Here is an 18559-nt window from a genome sequence, read left to right as displayed (position 1 = left end):
GAAAACAAAAGGAACATTTCCTGATAGTGTCCACAAAGAGTCCATTACTGCCTGCCTGACACAGAGGCATTTGCTTTGCCATGTGTAGTTTTTTTTTTGTATGGGAAAATAATGATCACAGAAAAAAGAAATGTTTTGTGATAAAAGACTTTTGAGAGACAAATTACTTTAGAGTTAGCAACAGCACTGTGCAAACGGTTTCAGTGCAAGTTGAAGTAAGGAGGGAACAGTCCTGGGTAAACATTGATCCTGCTTCAGATAAAGATCAAAGATTTTCTGCAGGTGGTAACAACCATTAATCCTCATCATGTACAACAGGCAAACACAGAAAAGGCTCAGCCTGTGATCCCTGGAAGTCCCCTGGAGCCTGGATCTAGTGAGGGATGGAGGTGCTTAGGAGGGAGAAACTGGCAGTTTATCTTTGCTAATCAATAAAAACACAGAACAGTGCCCCAGGTGACTCTCACTGGCCTTCACAGTAAATTCTTATTTTCTCTTTCTGACCTGTGAGTATTCAACCAGTAATTAGATTGTTTGTAGGGGGTCAGAAGATGGGAGTTTTGAATTCTTCACACTGAAGGTGAGATTGAAATTACATTTCCCCCCTTTTTAGCTTCCTTTTAAATTTAAGTGCCACAACAAAATTTGCTTAAAATTGAAGTCTACCAAGAAATACTAATATACTAAAAGGTTACAAAAGATTTTTAGCTCTGCTTTGGTGTTTGTGAGCAACACAAAGAGAGTTTGATCATGCCCTGCACTCCACGTTTGCTTCAGTCTTAATTTTAGTTTTGTGTTACAGTGACCAGTAAACCACAAACTGTTTTTTTTTAATTACTGGTCCATGCAATGCAGTTTTTAGGGCCTTGTTTTTACCATCTTTTTTTCAGTTCCTTGAAAAAACATTTGTGTCAAAGACAAAAACCCACCTACACTGCAGTGACATCATGAGCAGCAGGAAAGGGGACACCTTGTGCAGTGACAGCACACAGCAGGGACATAAACCAAGGAAACATCACTCCTTGAAAATCCAGCAGGGCTGACACCAGCTCTGTACTGCATTTTCTGGATTTTCTCTGAATAAGCACAATTAAAATTCTGTTTTTAAAAAGCCTTCAAATTAAAATTACTATGGAAATGTGTTTGTTGTTCCTCAACAAGATCTTCCTAAGAACAAACTTGTTGCTTTTAAGATGAGCACCTCAAGTGATCAAAATGAAGGTCCACCACATACTGTCTATTCTTTTAAAAGGTTCTGGAAAAATAAAACATCTTGCAAATGGTACATCAGTAAAGCATTTTTCTCTTTAAAAGTAAAGTTTGTTAAAAATAAAGTTGGTTAAACAGTTTAGTGTTACATATTCTATTAGTTAAATATTCTATTAAAATTATAAAATCTTCATAAACTCTGTCTCTCTGAGCCACGCAGCCTTTCAGGACCAGCAGCCCCACAACCACTGCAAAACTCGGGTTGCTAATCCAGTGCTGACAAGGCACAAACCCGACCAGGGCATCAAACAGGCTCAGCTGGGCTCCACCCAGTTAAAGGCACAGCCAGGGAAAGGGGAGCCTGCAGGCCAGGCTGGCAGACTGGCACTCACCCCACAGACAAACGTGCCCCAGAGAGCATTCCAAAGGGACATCCCAGTGCCCCCGGCCGTGGGGCCATGCTCCTCCAGAGAGAGTCACCCCCAGCCCCTCACTGGGAGTGGGAATGTTCATCATCATCATCATCACCATCATCTCTGCAGGAGTTCACAGTGTGCAGCTTTCCCCACACCTGACACCAAAATGCATAAAGATGCATTTATCTCCCTGTCTTTGCCCACAGGGCCTAAGGTGTCCAAGATGCCAACATAAATTGCTTGAAATGAACAGAGGTGAGGTTTAAATTTCCTCCTCTGCTCAACACAATAAAGGGACTGGTGACAATGAACTTCTAAAGCCCAGCACATCTCAAACAGGAAGAGCAGGGGGAAAGTAAAGCCTGAGCTCTAGCTGCGCACAGGAAGCACAGCCCACACCTCCTTGAAAAGGCGTTTATTCATTATTTGCACCTACCCCTGTCTGAAGGAAACCTCCTGTTTCAGGCAGCAGCAACATCAACATGTGGGGACTCTGCTGGTCCCTGCTGCTCTTCCTCAGAGACTTCAGAGACCCATGGGGCTGCAGTGCTGAGCTCCAGCACAGCAGGGAGGACAGGGTAGAGCCCAACACCCGCTCAGTGAGGAGAGTTTGTTCAGTCACTGCTTCTTTCAGAAAATTATTGTTAGATTTGAAATTAGAGGTTGTTGTAGTGTGTTTTTATATTTTGTAATATTTTGAAGTAGTTTTGTTTTGTATTCCCATATTTTTCCCAAATGGTTTATCCCAGACTGTACTCCCCTCCCTTTACCTGTGTTATCCCTCTCCCTTGCTGAGATCATCCCCAAACCCCCACCCTGGCTCTCTGTCAATCACTCAGAATCCCATCCCCTCCATCCAGAAGTTTCTGTCCAAGTCATCGAGTGATTGTCCAGAGGCCAGGGGTGAGCCCCCCAAGCCTTGCCCCATACGCTGTCCTAAATGTCCATCCCCCAGTACCCATCCCTTAGGGTCACTTAATGGTTGGTAGGGTGTTATCTACTTTTGGTTTCCACCTCCCTTTAAAGGTGACCTTGGCACATCTCCCGGGTCTCTCGGCAGGAGGGCCCTGAGGTGCAGGAGCTCCTTTGGGATCCTAATAAAACCTTGGATTAACCCCTGCTAAGAGTCGGCCCTTTCTCTTCTACCGATGTCTCTGGTGTCTCTTCTGCTGCACAGGCGCCCAGCCCAGGTGCCCTCAGCACCCTCGGGGCACACACAGAGAGTGTCTCCCGCTGTCAGCCCAGGTGCCCTCAGCACCCTCGGGGCACACACAGAGAGTGTCTCCCTGCCAGCCCAGGTGCCCTCAGCACCCTCAGGGCACACACAGAGAGTGTCTCCCCCCAGCCCAGGTGCCCTCAGCACCCTCGGGGCACACAGAGAGTGTCTCCCCCCAGCCCAGGTGCCCTCAGCACCCTCAGGGCACACAGAGAGTGTCTGCCTGCTGTCAGCCCAGGTGCCCTCAGCACCCTCGGGGCACACACAGAGAGTGTCTGCCTGCTGTCAGCCCAGGTGCCCTCAGCACCCTCGGGGCACACACAGAGAGTGTCTGCCCCCAGCCCAGGTGCCCTCAGCACCCTCAGGGCACACACAGAGAGTGTCTGCCCCCAGCCCAGGTGCCCTCAGTACCCTCGGGGCACAGAGAGTGTCTCCCCCCAGCCCAGGTGCCCTCAGCACCCTCAGGGCACACACAGAGAGTGTCTCCCCGCTGTGTTGGGGCTGCCCCCCGGTGTTTGCCCACTCGGGACTGGCCCAGGGCTCCTGAGAGGCTCCCAGAGGGACCGAGACAAGAGGTGATCTTTTTTCTTGTTGCTTTCCCCTAAGGAAAGGACCAGCAGGAAACAGGAAAGCTTCTTTCCATTGAGTTGAACAACAGAACCCAAAATGTGAGCAATCAGCAGCAGGAAACAGCCCTGAAGAAGGAAGGAAGCCTCGATGGAAATATCTTGAACACACAACACAGAACCACTGCATGAGCTTTTAACACACAGCTTTTACACGAGATTCTCTGTATTATTTCATGTACCCCCCTCCTCAAGGAGGAATCTCCTGTCTTGTTTTTACACACAGCTGCCTCCATGCAAATAAAAACTAATTCCTTAAAGCTTTGTATTGCTGCTCATGGAGAGAAATGCAGCCTCTTTAACCAAGCAGGATGGCTCAAGACATTATTTAGCACATGGTGCTTGTCAAGTACCTGCAAGTTTTCCTGTGAATGAAGAGGCAGCCATTATCCAACGTGAAGTGAGCTCCTGACTTAGCAAGGACCTGCCAGCACCAAGCCCTGTATTTGATTTCCAGGATATCCCATCTTGTAGCATCATTTCTCTGGGATGGAAGATGAGATACAGCACTCAGGAGCAGAAAACAAGAGTCATCAGTGAGTTACAAGCAAACTTTCTAGCAAGCCCAAGGTGGTGGAGGAGAAAAGGGAAGCTGAGAAGGAGACACAACACAAAAAGGGGATGTAATGTGGGCAGAACTGTGCTCTGTGGTCCCCACTGAGGAACTCTCCCAGAAGGTTCACTGAGCACAGAGCTGACACAGTCTGGAGGTCACGCACTCATTAGAATTTTTATCAGCAGGAAAAATGGCTAAACTGTCCCTGTCCCTCCTGGTTCCCCCTTCCCAACATCCAGGCATCTCCTCACACAGGCCTGTGCAGCAGATTCTGCAGTCAGAAAGAGACATGAACAGAAACACACCCAGACATCCAAACAGTTCATTTGCTCCCACTGGGAAAATCACTTTCATTGCTTTGCCCTGGGTTAGAGCTAAGAAGAAAACAACTATGAAAGCATCAGTGTTCAGATACTTGTGGGTAGACTGGGTGCTCAGAAGTTGCAATACCTCTGTCAGGTGTAAACATTTTCTTATTATACTCCAATTTGTGCAACAGTCCTAATAAACACTGTGTGGATAAACAACTATGGTCAGCATGAATGCTGCTGAAGATTACTTTAAGATGTCAGGTTTTACAGAGTACTGATCATCTTGTTTTTCCATAAAAAACCCCAAACCTAACAAACTGCAGAACTTTTTTCCCTCTCAAGTTCTTTAAACCTGAAGATGAACCATGGAAGGGGAGAGGAGAAGGACAAGAAAAAAACATAGGGGGGAAAAAAAATCACAGCTTACATCTGAATTTCAGTCTACAGAGTTAGTTGCTTTCGGAAATCCTGCCAGCCACTTGATTCTTTTGTACACACAGCTACATCAAACAACACCCACTGTGTGGGCACAGGGCTTCCCAGAGGGAGCATCCTGTGTTCCCTGCCATGCTGGGGGACCCAAGGGCTCCTGCTGAATCGCCATCATGCCCCTCCATCACCTTTTCTCCCCACACACATCGTGCATTTAGGACCCAAATATTTATCTGCCACTTTTATAAGGATCTGGGCATCCCACCGTGCTGCTCTCAGCACTGGGGCACCACGAGGCTGCTTCAGCTCCCATTGCTAGGGGATCAAACACAACACACAGAACCTGCTCCCCAGGGCAGTTATTTTGTGTTATATGTACTGTGTGCCATACGTGCTCTGTGTGTTATATGTGTTATTTATGTGTGCTAAATGTTAAGTGTTACATGTGCTATGTGTGTTATATGTGTTACTTATGGGTGCTAAACGTTATGTGTTATGTGTTATATGTTATTGTATTATATATTTTCTTAATAGCTGTTACATATTATATATGGTCTGTTTTTTTCTCTAAGAAGAAAACAACTATGAAAGCATCAGTATTCAGATACTTGTGGGTGGACTGTGTGCTCAGAAGTTGCAATACCTCCGTTTAAGGTGTAAACATTTTCTTATTATACTCCAGTTTGTGCAACAGTCCTAATTGTATACAGCCCACTGTTACGTGTGCTATATGCGTTATACATATGCCGTGTTACCAGTGTTACGCCCTGTTTCCCTCCACACGAGCCCGCACCGCCGCTCCCCGCCCGCCCGGTCCCGCCCGGTCCCGCCCGGTCCCCGCGCTGGGAGGTGGCGGCCCCGCCGGGCGGGAGCGCGGAGCGGCGGCCGCAGGTGGGTGCCGGGCCCGGGCGGGGACAGCCCGGGCGTCCCCTCGGAGCCCCCCGGGCCGCCTCCCTCCCTCCGGCTCCGGAGAGGAGCAGGAACCCGCCGGGAGCCGCGCCGGGAGCGGCCGGGACGAGGAGCGGGAGGGACCGGCAGCCGCGGGGTCGTCCATGCGCAGGATGGGGGCTGCGCCCGCACGGCCCAGGACAGGTGATTCCGCCTTACTATTATTATTATTGTTATTATTATTAGTAGTAGTAGTAGTAATTATTCCTACTGAATGGGACCCTGTTTGCGTGCAGGCTCCCTCCTCTCTGCGTGCCCGAGTGCAGCATCCAGCACATGAAGACAAAACACCGGAATTAAGCCGTACTGTAAAGACAGATCAGGTTTCAGAGGATGCATTGTGCAAATGAAGAGTGAAGCGCCCAGCCCAGGTAGGCTCGTAAACAAACTCCATGGATGCTTCTCAGGTTGTGCTGCCAAGGACCTGTAGCTGCTCTAACTCTGCTCTCAGGACACACGAACTCAAACGTGCACTAACACAAGGTGTCTGCTTAAACGGAAACAATTTGCTGTTAACACAGAGCCCAAGAGTCAGTTCCCTTTTACAGCTGCCTTGGCTCCTCAACTCTTCTTTGCTCTCACTGGGAGCACAGACACCATCCTGATTCTTTAAGGAAAGAGAGAGAAATCAGATGAAACTGTCCATGCTGTCTTGCTGACATACACAGAACCACCCAGTGCTCGTTTTCCTTAGGAATTAATATTTGGAAAAGAGTTATCATAAAGAAACTTGTGGAGGTCTGAAGGGAAAACCAGCTGCTCTGAGGTCTCTGTCATTGTAGTACTTAGAGATGAACAAAAAAGCCCAATTCACTGATGAAGCCCTTGTGCTTTGGATTGCCTCGGAGTTCCAGGATTTTTCCACCAAAAAAGGAGGTGATTCTCGATGCTTTTTCTGCTTTCAAGATATTTCTGCGGTCTTGATTTCCTACAGATTCTATGAGCATAATGAACTGTGTGGCTGTGCTGCAGCATCTCCTGCAGTGTCTTGTGCGATTTCTGTCCTGTAATTTTTTCAGAATCTGCAGGAGCTCTGAAACCCCCATCCCTCTGGCCAGCTGGACAGAAAGACCTCTCCATGCCTTCGAAAGGAAAGGAACATCGTCAACCTTTTTTCCTAAACCTTTCCTTGGGTCATTAGCTAGAAAGTAAATTATGTTGACCTTTTAGCTCTCAATAATGTAATTCAAAGAAAACAAAATTTAGGCAGTTGTTGATAATTTAATGATGAGTTAGTGATGCTCTTTACTCTTCATTCAGGAGCCTGAAAAATTCAGACAAATTGGGTAGTTGCTATGATGGAACTAATTGGTAGAGCTACACAGAAATAAATTTCTACAAATGTTTTTTTTTCTTTTCAGAGATGAATCACTGTGCCCTGTGATATTTATTTTTGCTGTTTTCACCACTGGAGGATGGCTGCCAGGCCCTGTGAAAATGGCTCTGGTCAGTACCACTGCACCCACACCAGCCAACGTCTTGAAATCAGCTACATACTGGTCCTGATTATGCTTGGAAAAGTCTTCCTTGATTTCTTCATGTTGCAAATTAAGCCAAGAGCTGTGAAAGTCAGTTTTATGGGATACTTCTGCGTTTCAGTGGCACTTCTTGATTTCACACTGCTGCTGAGCCTGTGTTTCATTTTCTGTTTTGAGGACTTTGCGCTCTGGGGCGTGCGATTCACCGAGTACCACATCTGCCTCTTCACCCAGATCTGCTCTCTGACCTACGGCCTTGTGCCTTTCCCAGTGTACCTGCTGGCTGCTCTGGATTATTACAGCACTGTCTCCCACACATCCCAGCTCCCTACAAGAGCTCGGAAGTTACTTTATGGATTTGCCGTGGTGGTTATATGGATTTCTGGGTTTTTTTGCACTGTCCGAGTTCCTGCTGTCTCTGAAGAGCTGCAGATGCAGAACAGTGTTTCCCCTTCCCAGTGCCCTGTCTCTGGCAGCTGGCAGAGCTCCTTGGTGTCGTGGGTCATGGTGCTGCTGCTGGGCACGGCTCTCCTGGCTTGCTGGAAGGAGGTGACAACCATGCTGCTGTCTGCCAGGCTCCTCTCCTTTTCCAGCCAGCCTGTGCTGATGTTCCCCTACGAGCCCAACACCAGCACTTGCTGTAAGTGGCAGCTCCTGAGCAGGCTCCTCCTGTGCTTCCTTGGCACTTGGGCACCGCTTGTTGTTCTGCAGGTGGTGGTTCTGCTCCTGGGTGTGCAGATCCCAGCCTATGTGGAGATGAACGTGCCCTGGCTGTGCTTCATCAACAGCTTCCTCCTGGCAGCAGCCTACTGGTGCCGGTGCCACGATGTGGAGCTGACAGAGGAGGGGTGGTGCACAGACCCCTTTGTCAGCTGGAAATTCTGCTTTATGCCGTTCAACAATGAAAGCACAAAGCCAGCTGATAAGCCAGGCACAGTAATTGTCATCTGTTGATGAAAGGGCTGCAAAGAAGCAGAACTCTGATGTTGGGTGGCCAGGTCCTTGCAGACAACACAAGGAAACATCTGCAGAACTTCACTCCATAGAAACAAGTCCAGTGTCCAGCAATACTCCAGTGAATATTGTACTGCAAGCACTGCCAGGCCAGGGAATTCAACTTCAAATTACATGTTTAAAAAAACACTGCTTATATAGGGACAAGTTTTCAGTCATTTTTCTGACTAGAATTCTACACTTCCTTTAAATGGAATTATCTCAGGTTTTACAGTACAAAATGCAGTAACGGCTTGAAGGCTGGAGTTAGATACAGATGCTGACCTAAGGTTCAAATGACTTTTAGAAGTGTGTTTTGTGGTTAAAATGTGGATTTTTGTCAGCTGGATGGAAGGTAAGATTTGCTGTCTGTTTAACAAGAAATAACTTGTTTTAGTTAAAGTTACGACTCCTACAGGAATAGAAATTTTTATAAAATTGTACAAAACCAGTGCAAGATGTGCACCTTCCACAACCTCAGAAGAGGTGCTGTTTCATTGTTTCTTTGCTGCTGCTCCTCTAAGATACATGAACATATTAAATAATTGAAGCAACAAGCATCAAGGTTAGCTGCTAGACATAAATGCATGCCCAAGGTTCAAGAATGTTTCAAATTAAAAAATAGCTTATTTTGATGCCAAAATTACTTTAAAATAGTTAAATATGAAGTGGGACTACTTCAGCAAGGAAAGAATTAGTCAGGCTTCTAGCAAAAATACTCTCAATTTTCAAATTCTTAGAGTTTTACAACGGACTTGATTTGATTTTGTATAAGATAAATAAATGATACACAACCAAAGCAGACAAATGAAATTAGCATTTATTTCTGAAGCACTAAACTCACAATACAATGTTGTATTGAAAGAGAAACTAAGTAAATGATGCTGTAGGTTGGTTAACTGTCCCCCAGACCCACAGGGAACAATGATTTCACACAAGAATACTCATTAAGAAAACTCTGCAGATAACAAAAGGTGCAATTACAAGCAAGTTTAAGCAGCATAGTATAAGGTGCTTTGTTTCAGCATTTGTAGGATGGATTCACCCATTAACAGACAGATTGAAGAAATGTCACTTTTACAGATCATAAATGAGAGAATCTAAAATTCATTCACATGCTAGTTGGTAATAGGAAAGTGCTTCTTAAAAAATGATTCACAAAGTGAAGATCATAGTTTTACATAGCTCATTGTGTGCTCTTCAACTGTAAAATTTAAATTTTGGGTAATAATTTATTTTATTATATATCAATTACAGAGATAGATTTAATTGCAGAATTTAATACTACATGGGTTAAATTTTCTTATAAAAGAATATTCCAGTATTTCACTCCATAAGAATACACAATAACATCTCGATCATAAATTAATCTTTGATTTCTGAAACATACCAAATCTGATTATTTTGATTTATTACTTCACCCCACATAGTGCTTCTTTCACCCACAATCTGTGGTAAATTTCTTTGAGGTTTCTGTGATCAAAAGGGGACAAGCATTTTTCAGCAGTAGAAAATGGTTTTGGGGGAAATCCTGGTTAAAAGGCCATCAAAAGCACAGTAAATGATCGAAAACTGAATTTTAAAACTAGTGCAATAAGAGGAGGCAATGCTTAGCAATATAGTTTGAAGTGTTTGGCACCACAAATTATTTCATTTTTTATGCTGGAAAATGTACTTGGAGGAAATTCTATTTCCATGTTAAAAGTAGGAAAACACATGCAATGTTAACTGGAAAACAGCCCTAAGCAGTCTCTTCCTGCTCCCTCAAACTGTAATTGCTGTTAGTTAGTGCTGGAGATGCTATAGGATAAACCATGGCTAAACACAGGGGTTTGACACAGCATTTCTTCAGGTTTTATAGAAACTGGACACCCACTGAAATGGGGCTGAAAAAATATTTACAAAACCTAATTCCATTTAAAAATCAGCAAATACATCAACTATAGGAATGCACCAGGCATTTCAGAATCATGAAATAACTAATTCCTACTGACTCGGCAGGCAGGGGGAAATTCCTCTTTTAAAGTTCATTCAACAGCAGATGAAGGAAAAGCTATTTTCAAGTTCATTTCAGGTGTGTTTTGCATGATAAGTCTCACCCTTCTGAATCTCTAACATGCAAAGAGCTGGAACTGCAACCAGTTGGGTGAGGCTGCTGACATGTTTTATTTATCAGTGTGGTTCAGCTTCCCAAGGCCTAATTAAAGTTTACACAACCCCATCTGCCCTAACGTGCCAGAATTCCTGTAGCTGCTGCAGTGCTCCTAAAGCCACTTGAAGTTTTTAACATTTTTTACAGGGAACCCACAACATGGAGCCAAAGCAAATATTAATGGATTGATGTTACATCACTGTATCACTTGTCAAATTTATTCTTACTTTTTGTGGAAAAGTGCCAAAAAGCATCAACTTTTAGGCTATCACCTCCATCAAGGGGGCAACAGTGGCACTGCAGGTCTCCAGCAACATCCAGCTGTGGTGCCTGAGCCTGCCAAAATGACTGAAAATATATTAATGGTAACTCTCTTTGCCCACTTTTATCCTTGGCATTCATGGAGGGAGACACCAGCTGTGCAGTGACCTCCATCCTACTGCCTTCCTAGCAATTGTGTCTCTTCCTCTGCATTTTTTTAATCTGGTGCTTCTGGACAGTCCCAACACTGGTGCCTGAACCATCCCTCTCTAGAACACTGTGACAGTTTCACTGCCAGAGAGGACAGAAGCTGTGCCAGGAAGCTGGAAATACCTGAAATAAAAGAACTACAGATAACCACTGCTACATCTCCTCTGTACATCACTTCTTGTGCTGTGCCAGCAACTAATGGCATTACACCATTCAAATACCTTACAGTATTGATACTAATGCTAACAGCAGCTAAAGTGTTAAACTTTTATGGGAGACTTCTGTACTTTTATCATTTAAAGAATCTCTTACAAGTCAACATTGATTTTAATGAGATATTCTATGTGTTTTCAACTCTGAACAGAGTATTTGGCACTCAATGCTAAAACCCTTCATCTTTACACACATCAGTACTGGCTTGTTCATTCTATAACACAAAGACCACTTGGAAAGGAAGTTGGGTGTGCAGAATCCCTCATTGTTCTTTCCAAAATTGAATTTGCAAAAAGCTCCCAGAGGATGGAAGCGTGCTGGCTGGGTGGTGGAGGACACCACAGGCTCCAGCTGCTTCACTCACAAAGCAGATCCACCTCATGAATCAAAGACATTTGTGCTTCAAGCCTAATCCCATAATCAGCACAGATACCCTGATTATTACCCAGCAACAACACCACAAGCCTGTCAACAACCCCACGTACCCAAGCAGTGCTTCATAAACACAATTAAATGCTCCTTCAGTGTTATGCATTGCACTTAAACAGTGTTTATGATCACAATTCTACAAATGCACAACTGTGCTCAAGTTACAATTACTTCTAGACGGAAAAAAAAATCCTTTAAAATCTTGTTTTTCTAGCTCCTTACTCTACAGAGTTATCTGGATAATTTAACAGGAATACTTGCTGGAAATGTAAAAAACTTTAACTTGAAATCTGTTCATTACACTGGCTCCCAGAACTGTGCTTCAGAAAAGTTAAATCCATGGCTACAAAAGCTGGACTGTGAGCTTACTCCATATACCTGCAATTACCAGCATATTCATATCTCTGAACTTTGCTTTTTTGATTCCACTTTGCTGTAAGAGATTAGAAAATACTATGCAACCTTCAAGTGAATGAGCAGGTGTGTGTTTTAATGCAGGAGTTACACAAACATGCACAGCAGCTTAGGGTGGGGCCTGGAGCACACGTGGAAGTGCTGACCTTGAGAGCCAGGGATAAGGCAGGATCAAAACTCCCCAGCCCCCAGAGCTGACACCCAAGGGAGCAAAATGCCACTTTCAGAAGTGGGGAAGGAAATGTCAGATTTCCCAGGAGATGAAGATGGTGAAAACAAACCAGGCTGATTCTCATGGGTTAGGGAACTGTGTGCTCACTGCCTTGGTGCTCAGTCTGTGGCCCAGGCCCTGACTCCATCAGCTCAGACCAGGCACAGCTTCCTGAAAAACCCACACAGCTGGCACTGGAGCATCACTACTGTCTCTTTTTCAAATGTCACCATTTGCAAAGCCATCCAGGTACGTAACTACATAGAACCTTTCAGGTCTAAATAACCTCTCATGACTAAAGGCAAATTCTTTTAAAATTAATTTAATTTAGGCTCATCTTAAATGAACTAAGCATTAAATGAATTTGAAATTTCTTTCTCCTTACAGCATTTCCTGTCTGAAACTACAGCTCACTATGCAAGAGTGACTTGAAAATTAATTCACTATGAACAATTAACACTTTACAGTGAAATTATTCATTGATAGCTCTGCTCATACCTGTTCAACTCAGCATTGAATAGGAACAGGGTATTTAAAACAAAATACTAAAATATTAGCTTCTCTTCATCTCTAATAAACTAATTCAGGTACATATTAAAAAACTACCCTAGACTGATTGTTTTGCACAGTCATTATCTGGCAGACTAGAACAATCAATGAGAAATACCTGGTTAATGATGACAAATCTATTTCTAAGTATATGCTAACAGGACATTTCTATACAATACTGGTGAGAAAATAACACTGCAAGCTTTTATACATGCTGAGTTTTAATATGAGCAGTCTCAGTACAATCAGAACTACTCATGTTCTAAATTATGGGGATGTCTAATTATTTGCAAAACCAGGACTCAACACAGCTGTCACTGAATTCTTTGATCACTCAGAGCTGTGGATTTGTCACTGTGTAAGAAATCTGTTGAGCTCTTGAGGTGGAAGTTTCTGCATGGATATTGTGATATTAGAATGACAATATCCATCTGAAACTGGCATTAGCTGTAGCTGCCATGCCAGGCAGTGACACACCACACCCAGCCCAGTCTCACAATGAACTTCCATTCAAATTACACTTCAGTGGTTTTGTACCTGAATATTTCCTTCCTCTTCAAGATACAGAAATATTGGAGAAGCTATCACAGATCTGCCTAAACAGGTGGTTTTACCCTTTAATCCTTTCCTCTTCCTGCCACATCTGCAGTTACAAAGGAATTCAATCAGTTCTATCCAAAAGGCTCGATTCCTTTTTGGACAAAGCACAGGTGGAAGTCAAGGGGTAAATACCTGCTTTCACAGGAAAAAAATGAGGAAATAGATGCTTGCAGGACTCAAATCTTGTATTTGAAATGTCTCATTGACAAAAATCTAGCAAAGGTTTACCCTCCATCAAGAACTTCATTTCTGGAAAAAAATATGATGGGTTAATGGGTAAAGAATAGATTTACAATGCAGCTTGTTTAAAACCCCTTCAGACACTCTCTGGGGAGCCAGAACAACTGGCACTTTAAGTCAGTGGAGGCAGCCAAGCTTCCTCAGGGGAGTGCCCCACTCCTGCTGCAAAGCAGGGATGCTGGTACAAGCCAGATGGATCAGGGGAGGCTGCACACCCCTTCTGATCATTCATGTGCCATTCTTTCAAACTCTAAACAAACCCTGAAGCTGAGACAAGCGTCACAGTTCTATTCTATTGGATGAACTCTTGACAGACACCTTCAGCCCAGTGCTCTGCAAAAGGGCCTTGCCCTGAGCTAGTGCTGCAATTTGCATTAAGGAGTAGGGTAGGATGGAGAGAGATGGAGAAAATGGAAGGGAAAAAGCCATGGAATGTATCTCCCTTCTGACCTATTCCTACAGAAGCTGAAATACTGCAAACATCACTGTGAGGGGTAGCCTGCAACACCAGAAGTCTGAATACAGAGAGCAAAATCCCAGGAAATAAAGAGAATAAAAAAGATTTCTTGTAGACATATCCTGGGGAACAAGTGTTAAAATACACTTCAAATCTTTAAAACTTCTTATTTTGCAAGAGGGTACAGGGTACTAACATGTAGGAAAGCCATGGGAAATAGCAGTATAAGCCTGGGAAAACCTCACCTATCTGAACAGCAAGTGGCCAGTACATAAAATGGTTCTGGAGGACTGTTACTCTAAGTATTATATTGCTTTCTGGAGAAAATTCATAAGCTTCCCAAGTAGACTTCAGCTGCACTTGGAAATTTTTCAGCCTACTTTCACATACAAGTGTGATTTTTAAAAAAAAAATTATTTTATTGACACAGCTACACTGGCAAACACTCCTGCACAAGTGCACTTCTATCAGTAGAGGATGGTATAGCTATGTCCACTTTTAAGTTCCAGTTAATTGCCAAAGTCGCTGAAGAATAAAAAACAAAACTTTCAATATGCATAAGGCCCACATTCTAAGCTGTTGCACTTATGAATATTTAAAGCATAACTCATTATTTGTGGCTCTCCCAAACCCACAGGGAATGTTACATACCAGATGAACAGGACCAGATGTGCCTTACTGGGGTCTGCTCTGGGCTCCTGGCACCTGGCAGTGATTCTGGCTGAGCTGGACACAAACACTAGCTGGAGAAGCTCTCCTGAAAACTGTCTAATAAAGCAAAATGGAAGCAGCCATGAAATTCTCATGCATGTAACACTGATTAACTACAGGTCTGAACAAGACCCCTAAGTCCACATTTTCTAGTACACCTTAAGCCATTATCAAACCACATTTATGTATCCCTACTTTTTACATTGCCTAAGAACAGTACAATCAGAAGACAGATTAAAAATTAGCCAGTGAGATTTCTGTATAAAAATAATAAAACTTTAAGACAAAAGCCAAAGGATAAATATCTAAGATATCTTTAGTCTTCAGTTAGCTCATCAAAACAGAACATATCCTTTAGAACATATGTTACAGATATGCTACACTGTGTATCTTACAGAAATGCTACAAATGGGAACTCACTGTCTCCATCATTTGAGTGTCTTTCAAATGAACATTAGCAAACATTGGAACTTCAACTAAGAAGTTTATTTTACAACAGTAACCGAAAATAGAAAAAGAAAAAAAACCAAAACCAAATTAGAAAGTGCTTAGCAACTTCCCTCCAAAATAAACCCAGGCATCAATTCATCCTCTAAAGCTTTGGTGCCATTTGGGTAGGGGTTCTCACCACATACCAGCGTGCAACTGCAATGTGTTGTCCTAACTTGCAGCTTCAGTGGTTAATAAAAACATTAATAACATCTGCTATTAGCAAGCTCAAACAGCTGTAATTAAGAACAATGATTCTAAGGTTGATCTCCAGAAGGTAATGGTAGAAAATCTGTTAGTGGAAACAAAGCAATAGTCTAATTAAAGGAAAATGAAGCACAGATTTTTCTGTAATTCAAATCTACTCTTTAAGGTCATCAGTTAAATAATATACATATTAATCTGTCTGTCACAAACCTGCCTTTTAGCCAGTGTATGTGCATTGACTCCTTTTGATCTAGGGCAGCAGTTCTCAAACTTTAGGTCATTTCCTCTTTACTTCAGGAATACTGTACAGCCCCCTGAATACCTCCCTACACAATCATATATTATGCATTAATTTGCATAAAATACAAAAAAATACATTATTTGCAGACACATACACATATTTAATTCAAATATACACAATGACTATCAGCACACGTACCCTTCTTTCCCTAAACAAGAGCTTAAGGATCCAGGTCTGTACATAAGGGGAGTGGAGCTGCAAAAGGGAGGGAACAGAAGGACAAAATACATCCATGAACATCTGTGCACAGGTGGTGGGGAAGCAAAGGCCAAGAAGGTGCTGCTGCCTCAGAGCCCAGGCAGCTTCCAAGAGCATCAGTAACTGGAGAAATGTATTTGTTCCACAGAGTGTGAGAGAGGGAAGATGGGGGGAGACACTAAAATCCCACCCCTTGGGTCTGCAGCATCCAAGGCAAAATCTCCTGCCAGAGGGACAAAGCAGGGCCCCTGGATATTTCTCTGTCCTGGTCCTCCCAAATTTGCCCTAAACCAGGACATTATCCCAGAGCTGCCAACATTTGGCATTCCTCCTGCTGACCTGCAGCTCCAGGCTCCCTCATGGCAGCAGCAGCTGCTCCTGCAGAAGCTCTGAGGGGGCCTCACTGCTCCTTCCTCAGAGTACTGCAAGCACAGCTCACACTGGCCACTGACAAGGAAAAGGTGCTTGGAAGCTTCCAGTGAGGCAATGGGAATGCACTACAGAAAAAGATGTTAGAAGAGGTATCAAGGAAAAGAACATCTGAGTTATGCTGTCCCTTCTCTACCCCCAGTCTCTAAAGCAACTTGTCTCAACATGAGCTGGTCCTGGCTGCAGTTTTCAGCCCCTCACACCCAGGCATTTGGGAACCTGAACCCCAAGAGCTCACACTCTTCCTCAGGGTCCACTCTGAACCCCCATTTGAGAACTGCTGGTCTAGCTTAACTAGCAGCATGTGAAACTACAAATCTAACACTTAATGCCCCCTTAGTGCATAGCAGCATTCAAAGAGTAAAGTAACATGTGCTTCAGTTACCTCTGGCAGGAGTGTCAGTAGCCTGATCATGAGGATTTTGATGAGACATCTACATGGTTTATAGTATTTTACAGACTTCAAGAAAATACTATAGTGGCAGAGATGAGGGTAAGCCTACATGAGGAAAACCAGCTGCCAACCTACCCCTTACAAACAATTTGCTCAAGACTAAAACAAACTCAGAGAGCACAACTAAATGCATAGCATTTTACTGGTACTAGTGCTTCCACAGGGCCTGTGGACACTTCTGTTAGTTCAGTCCAAACACTGCTGTATGTGGCAAAATCTTTCAGAATACAGCAACACGATTTAAATGGTGTCTAGATGGGGGTGGGGACTGGGGTGCTAATCATAACTCATAAAATGAAGTACATGTTGGGGAATATCTAACCTACCACAGCATATTTCACTTCATGTTTTTCCATGAAAAATTTTAACTCAAAGCATTACTCAGGCTTTACTACAAACTTATTAGTTGTTGAAAACTACAGAGGACTCCTGGTATAATCAAAGGAACATTTTAAAGTCTTTATGTGGGGAGAGTCCCACCTACTTAACAAAACATCACAGTAACACTCATGCCACAGTGAAGATGTTGGCATATTACTGTTGGTTCTGTCAGTGAGAAACTGTTGGTTAAACCTTCATGTTCACCTCCTAGGATTCTTTCAAGGAATTGATACGTGCACAGATTTTCAATGCAGGTCCAAGCTTAATATTCATTGCACTCATAAGGTGATCCTCCTTCAACAAAAGGAGAGCTTGTCCATCAATTTCTTGTGCTCTAAATTCATCTGCAATATCTTGACAACCTAAAGGCAATAAAAAATATGATTACTGGTTTAGAAATGTCCATTCTTAGATCCAATGTCCACAGCAGATTTTGTCCACACCAGAGCCTTTCAGCAACACATTTTCCAGTGCTCATCCCTTAAGCTTGTTGAACTTAAATTACATGCAAGAGTTCAGTATCATGATGGGAATTCTGAAATAATATGAAAATAATTTTTACTACAGCCTCTAATTACACTGTATTTACTGGAGAACTACTCATTGGGAATTTCAAGACCCAGCAAAGACAGAATTTTCATTTCATTAAGAGGAACAACCTCTCATCATTGGAAGAGATTGGGAAAACAGCACTGAAATAGCAATCAGGAACATAATTCAAGTGGGTTCTTTCCAGCAATAAAAAGATACTATTATCTAATGCTATAAATGATAACTATATTATACTGCTCTGTACAGTGAGAACATCCAAATAGCTACAATTTCCAAAAGGAGTTAATTCCATCTGTGTGTTACACCACTGAGCTAAGGAAACAAAGTTTTGATGTATGGGATTTGGCACAACCATCTCATTAAGATATTTATCATTAGTTATCAGAGTGAATATTCTACACACAGCAGTAACTGACTTCACAAGTGCAACTTGAAACTAGTTGGATCTTTTTTCCCCAAGTTAAACTCATTTTCTCATCATGAAATACCAGTTTCAGGTTACTGAAGATCACAACATTAAAAAAAAGACTCTACATGGGTTGGACTGTCCCAGGTAACTGAGGGCCCCTTGCCACTGAAGAACACTGTGGAAATAAAGGTTCCTCCAAAGATGTTCTGGATATGTGCTGAGCAGGATCAGCCAGTTATGCCTGGCTCTATGGCAGCTCTGTTAGATGGATAAATGTCTTCTCACAACGTCCATGAGAGCACTCATTGTCAGTTGTTTATTTGAAGCTTCATTCCCCCAGCCATGCTTTTAATGGGGTTTTTTAATACATTTGTGTTCTCAACCCAGCAGTCTGTCCATCTGTCTCAGAGCCTTTCAGACACACTTGAATTTGTGCTCCATCTTCCATTCCTGATGTCAATTATTCCTCAAGTAAGCTTATTTTTTGGCATTTCTACATTTTTCCTT

General features: G+C 43.2%; 2 protein-coding genes across 5 annotated transcripts in view; one reads left to right on the top strand and one right to left on the bottom strand.

Annotated features, from left to right (window-relative positions):
* Positions 1 to 5797: 5797 nt before the first annotated feature.
* GPR160 (G protein-coupled receptor 160) lies at positions 5798 to 8406 on the top strand. Its single transcript, XM_036389147.2, has 3 exons — positions 5798 to 5858; positions 5951 to 6085; positions 7076 to 8406. The coding sequence occupies exon 3, from the start codon at positions 7130 to 7132 to the stop codon at positions 8144 to 8146; it is 1017 nt and encodes a 338-aa protein (XP_036245040.1). The 5' UTR covers positions 5798 to 5858; positions 5951 to 6085; positions 7076 to 7129; the 3' UTR covers positions 8147 to 8406.
* A 581-nt stretch (positions 8407 to 8987) lies between these two features.
* PHC3 (polyhomeotic homolog 3) overlaps positions 8988 to 18559 on the bottom strand; it is a 29178-nt gene continuing 19606 nt past the window's right edge. For all 4 annotated transcript variants that reach the window (XM_036388606.2, XM_036388607.2, XM_036388608.2 and 1 more), the window contains one exon: positions 8988 to 17453. In XM_036388606.2, the coding sequence (XP_036244499.1) occupies positions 17299 to 17453 (155 nt within the window). In that variant the 3' untranslated portion in view covers positions 8988 to 17298. The remainder of the gene's footprint in view (positions 17454 to 18559) is intronic.

The sequence above is a fragment of the Molothrus ater genome, chromosome 10 (assembly GCF_012460135.2).
Source record: "Molothrus ater isolate BHLD 08-10-18 breed brown headed cowbird chromosome 10, BPBGC_Mater_1.1, whole genome shotgun sequence".
Classification (NCBI taxonomy): Eukaryota; Metazoa; Chordata; class Aves; order Passeriformes; family Icteridae; genus Molothrus; species Molothrus ater.
The sequence above is the reverse complement of the archived record's forward strand: the minus strand, read 5'-3'. Positions and strand labels throughout refer to the sequence as shown.

Coding starts and splice junctions, on each gene's coding strand:
- GPR160 (XM_036389147.2), top strand. CDS start 7,130: ATGGCTGCCAGGCCCTGTGAAAATGGCTCTGGTCAGTACCACTGCACC.